The sequence below is a fragment of the Arachis hypogaea genome, unplaced genomic scaffold (assembly GCF_003086295.3).
Source record: "Arachis hypogaea cultivar Tifrunner unplaced genomic scaffold, arahy.Tifrunner.gnm2.J5K5 arahy.Tifrunner.gnm2.scaffold_327, whole genome shotgun sequence".
Classification (NCBI taxonomy): domain Eukaryota; kingdom Viridiplantae; phylum Streptophyta; class Magnoliopsida; order Fabales; family Fabaceae; genus Arachis; species Arachis hypogaea.
In genome coordinates this window covers 7,434-13,235 of record NW_027255630.1, presented here as the reverse complement: position 1 = coordinate 13,235, position 5,802 = coordinate 7,434, and the positions used below count along the sequence as shown (strand labels likewise).

The following is a 5,802-nucleotide window of genomic DNA, read 5'->3' as shown; positions in this document are numbered from 1 at the left end:
AATTCACTAAGTTATCTTTAGTATTATTAGATCCTAAGGATTGGATTATACTCTTAAAACAGCGTGGAAGGAAGTTTAGAAAGTTAGAGAACCCTTGAAAATGAAGAGAAAGCATTTTCCGAAAAACAGGGTCTATGCGTACGCATGCATTATGTATGTGTATGCATGCATGCAACTTTTTCCCATTTCGCGTACACATAGGTTTCAAACAGAATGGCACGTATGCTTATGGGTGGTATGCATATGCATGCACCCCTAGACTCAGAGAATTTTACAAAGTTGCAGAAATCAGTTTTAAGTCCCAAACTTTAAACGTTCATAACTTCCTCTACAAAAATCCAATTTCTACAAACTTTATATCTATTTAAAGATTTTTCAATGAAATTTAATTTAAAACAATTTTCAACAATTTTTGAAAACTGAGGCTCAAGTTATGATCCGTCAAAGTTCACTAAAAAACTAGTTTTCACCAAATTCACAAGGTTCTCAATTTTCCAAATTTCACAACCAAAATCAAACCAAAACCTCACTAAACTCCAAAACACATTAGATCTTACCCTTTTTATATCTCAATTCACCACTCTTACTAAATTTTTACTCACATTACATAGTCCTAAACATTAGTAATCAATCTATCATACTAAAACCATTTTTCAATCAAACACACCCATCAATCATCAATCATCATTCCATTACTACCAATCATACAAATTCAACATCATTCAACCTCAATTCCAACCTTCAACCTCATTTATCAATATCAATACCATAATGCATCAAAATAACCAAAATCATCACGTCGTCATACATTATCAGACAACAAATTCAATGACCAATTCAATCCAAACCTATCCTATGGATCACTAGCCTAAGTGTCCAGAAATATTATATATTAGATAGAGGAAACCAGAACCATACCTTGGCCGATTTTCAATATGTACAAAATCCCAAAATTGAGTCCAGCCAAGCTTTTAATCACCAACAATTCACCAAAAGCCACCACTCAACTCCAACAAGCATCAACAATCATCATTTCAAGCTAGACATACATAATTTACCATAGATTAACACCTAGGGTTCATAAACATTTAATTTCACAAGGGTAAGAGTGAGCTTACCTTACCCACAGTTGATTAAGACAAAACTCACTAAGTACCCGGTGCTAGATTGTATCAAAATCACAAGAACCACTCATTCACCATAGCTAAAACCGAATATGTTATAGAAGGAAGAACTGGGCAAGAAATTGGAAGTTTCTTACCACTTTGTCCAGATAAAATCGAAGAGCTCGACGAGAGCTTTGCGTGGCCGCAAACGGCTCGTCAATCGGAACACCGTAGCTCGAGTTATGATCAAATGAATGATGAGGTGAATAGTGTTTATTGAAACCCTCTCCTCTCTTCCTCTCATTCATGTTTCAGCCTTCTTGTACTGAAAATGAGTTTGTCACTTAAGTGACCTTTTATATGTTGGGCTTGGGCCCAACTTGGGCCCGATCTAACCCGTTAGCGTTTTTGATCCGTTTGGTCCAATTTCGGGCAAAACCTTTAAAATTAGTGCCCAGTTTTACATTTCTAAATATTTTTCTAAGGTTTTCTACTATTTTTATTTCTCGCACACTACCGGACAGACGTAAATCGGTTCAACCAGTTTATCTGCCGGTTCGCAATTTTACGCGATTTTTTGTAAAAAATTACATTTTTCCAACTCAGAAAAATCTATTAAGTCCGAATATCATATTTATATTTTCTAATTAATATTATAAACTTTTGAACCTAATTCGGGAAATTAAATTATTATTTTTAATATTAATTAATCGATTAATTAATTCGCGGTTCTTACACATGGTGCGTGCATACGCATGACAAGCAATGCGTGCCTCACTTAAAGAGGCATATGATAGCAGTTTTGGTGCCAATTCTGGGCCCAATTCATCCCCATTCTGAAGCATTGGAGGCCTAGATCCAAGGGGATGAACACACACTTAACCATTCCATTATTCTGCATAGTTTTTCATAGTTGGTTCATATTTTTCTAGTGGGAGAAACTCTAGGTTCTCTCTAAGTTTTTTTTCTAGGATTCTTGTCAATTTTGCACTCAATTATGAATTTCAACCTTGTTTAATTATAGCATTCTTTAATTTTCTTGTTCTCTCACTTTAATTTTTCTTAGAATTACTTGAATTACTTTGTTATTTTTTTAGTTTATGAACATTGTTAATTTTGAATTTCTATTAATGTCTTGATGTTTTTATGGTTTATATGTGTTAACTGAGTTGCTATTGTTGATATTTGGTAGTAATTGAATTTAATTTTGATTAATTTTCACAATTTCATTATGTTTTCTCTTATTACTCACCGAGTGTTTGATGAAATGCTTACCTTAGATATGGAGTATATTTTTGAATTCTTGGCTTGGGGTTGAGTGATTGGGGATCCTTGAGTTATTAATATCCAATATTGATTAGTAATTGAAGGTTGTTAGTTGAATTGGTTTCCACTAACGCTAATCTCTTACCAAATTTGATTGGTAAATTGATTAGGAGTTGTGGATTGAGATCAATTATGCCTACTTGACTTTCTTCCGATGTTAGGGGATAACAAAGTGGAAATAATTCTCAATAATTATCATGTTTGTGGTTGATACGAGCATAGGAAGCCTAAACTCTCAACCTTAGCTAAGGCCTTTCAAGTATTTGATTACCATCTCTTTTAATAATTCTATTCTCTTAGTTCTTTTAGTTTAATTCCATTGTTTCCTAGTGTAGTTACTTCTTAGTTGTTGCCCTCTTTAATTTTCCTTAGAATTACTTGAGTTACTTTGTTATTTTCTTAGTTCATGAAAAATGTTAATTTTGAATTTCTATCAATGGATTGATGTTTTTATGGTTTATAAGTGTTAATTGAGTTGATATTGATATTTGGTAGTAATTAATTTAATTTTGATTAGTTCTCCCAATTTCATGATGTTTTCTCTTATTGTTCACCAAGTGTTTGATAGAATGCTTACCTTAGATATGGAGTCGATTTTTGAATTCTTGGCTTCGGGTTGAGTGATTGGGAATCCTTGAGTTATTAATATCCAATATTGATTAGTAATTGAGGGTTTTTAGTTGAATTGGTTTCCACTAATGCTAATCTTTTACCAAATTTGATTGGTAAGTTGATTAGAATTGTGGATTGAGATCCATTATGCCTACTTGACTTTCCTCTGATGTTAGGGGATAAAAAAGTGGAATAATTCTTAATAATTACCATGTTTGTGTTTGATAACAAGGATAGGAAGCCTAAACTCTCAATCCTAGCCAAGGCATTTTAAGTATTTGATTACCATCTCTTTTATTGATTCTATTCTACTACAAGAAAATCAGCTTTTTACCATGCTTTTAAAGTGTGCTGAAAAGTGCGAAAAAGCGTACCGATAGCTTTTCGCCACGCTTTTTGAGCTATCGGCACGCTTTTGAAAGGGTCACATCCATGAGCGTGCCGGTTGCTTTATCGCCACGCTTTTATGGATCTATCGGTACGCTTTCTTTTTTGCCATGCTTTTTGCTATTGCCACGCTTTAAAAGCGTGACTGTATATATGATGCTATAGCCACGCTTTATAAGCGTGCTTTCTTAGTGATAATACAGCTACGGTTTCTTAAACGTACTCTATGGCCACGCTTTTGAAGCGTGTCGATAGATAAAGCTACGGCCACACTTTTGAAGTGTACCGATAGCTGAAACAATGGCCATGCTTTTGAAGCGTGCCGATAGCTGAAGCAATGGTCACGCTTTTGAAGCGTGCCAAGTTTGTGGGATATGGCCACATTTTAGTAGGAGTAACAAATCTACTATTCTACTACATAATTTTTATATGATCTGCCAAATTAAAGAGAAGAATAAAATGAATAGAAGACAGTAGAATGAGAAGCAGCGAATTCCATTCATGTGAAAAATTTAGCAATGTAACAACACTCCAACTTTACATATGCCTAAACCCAAACCAATGAAATCAAAATTATTATTAGAAATGCAATATATATTCCAGATGGCCCGAAGTGGATCTAGGATGGAAAGGGGAAGAAGGAGTAAATTAAAGGCAGATAGAAATAATATGCTGAATGCAAAAGATGGAAAATAAATATGAAATTAGGTGCAGTTAGATGCGGCGGTAGTCCGCACGCATATGCTTGTTAGTATGAAGTTAGATGTGGCGGTAGTCCGCACACATATGCAACTGCAGAAATATAAGCATGAAACACGAAAATGAAGAACAGATTGAAAGTTTTATTGAATGATTGAAAATAAAAGAAGGGGGAAGAAGAAGAGCTGGAGAGCTTACAAGGGAACTCTCAGAGCCTCTCTCTCTAACTTCTCTCTATGATATCTAAAACTGAAGAGTTTAGATTATTAATCTTTCTTTTTAACCGGCAGTATTTGCTAATATGTCCAGTTTTTTACATGTATAGCAAATAATGGGGTTCTTTTGTGGGTAATTTTGGAAATTCTTTTGGAAATTCTTTTCATTTTTAGGGTTTTGAAAACCTTTTCTAGACCTTCTGAAATTCTTTTCAGGATTAGGTTTAATAAAAACTTTTCGATTGGATGGTCTTTTGGATTTTCTTGGATGACAAGCAGGAAGACCGAATTGTTCACAGAAAGTTCCCAGATCAATACGATTTTGGGTTTTTTCTCGAGCAAGTTGCCTTTGGATTTTGTCATCTTGACAAATCTTTAGAGCAACCTTCTGGATAAAAGAAATTAGTTGACCATAACTTAACTCGTCATAGGGTATTATCCCATCCGGGGTTAAGCTACGTATTTTGTCCCTTACTTTATCTCCAAGAGATTTTGGGAGTCCAGCAAGGAACTTTTCTTTCCAAAAAGGTTGTTGACTATCTTCTCTGGTGTAAACCCTGGTAAGAAAGGTGTCTTTATACCACCGGAAATCAGACAAAGTTTTGCATCTGAGATTGGAAAGTAGTTCAGCCGAACGATCTTTCCAGAGAGATGGATCACCAATGAAATGGCTTGCTATGGTAAAGATTAGGGTATTAACAGCATCGGGGATGGGTTCATCCGGTTCCTGATCATTGACTTTTATGGCAGAGAAGATTGAGTATTTTTGGTTATCCGAAAGGTAGTTATCCCACCATCCTTTGAGTTGGCCACTGAAACCAGAAACAATAACATTGGCTATTGCTTTCAGAAGTTTCATGGGCAGCTTGATAGGCTGTGCCTACCATAGTCATATGCTGAAGCATACTCATGATTTATTTTTTTACCATCTATGTTTAGACATTGGCATTGAAGCTGACAAAACCTAGTTCTCTTTCTTCGAGAGCTAGGTCGGAGCGGAAACACGATTGTAACCATATGCAGAGGTTTGGTTAAACCAGCCTTCCACTGGCTTAGAGAGTTTTCAAGTGGGGCAGGGCTGATTTTTTAAAATGAATTTCTTGAACCAGGCACTTTTTTCGAGAAGTGAAGTGGATTAACTCAACAATGCAAGATACCTCATTGACAAAGGGAATTAAATCGTTTTGGAATGACTGTTTGAAAATCCCGAGAATAGATAATCCTGCGGCTTGAATTTTCAAGACATGAAAAACAAGGGTTGTAAGGCTTAGGGTGTTTTTTCTTTTGAAACTTCAATCAAGTATTTTTTTTTTTAAATGGAGTGAAAGACTTTGGCTTCGGTTAGGGAAAAGCTACAGGGAAAGAGTTTTTTTCAAAAAAACTAGAACCCTCTAACTAAATTCCCATCTTTAACTTTCCAAGTTGAAATAACATTTGCTGAAAGCAAGTTTTCTTTG

At 35.1% G+C, this 5,802-nt stretch overlaps 1 protein-coding gene across 1 annotated transcript; it reads right to left on the bottom strand.

Moving 5' to 3' along the window:
- Positions 1 to 4,409: 4,409 nt before the first annotated feature.
- Positions 4,410 to 5,204, bottom strand: LOC114927371 (uncharacterized). The gene has a single exon (XM_029296969.1). It carries the CDS (start codon positions 5,202 to 5,204, stop codon positions 4,410 to 4,412), a length of 795 nt encoding a protein of 264 aa, XP_029152802.1.
- Between the last annotated feature and the right edge of the window lie 598 nt (positions 5,205 to 5,802).

Excerpts from the sequence above, each read along its gene's own strand:
- LOC114927371 (XM_029296969.1), bottom strand. The coding sequence starts at position 5,204 with ATGAAACTTCTGAAAGCAATAGCCAATGTTATTGTTTCTGGTTTCAGT.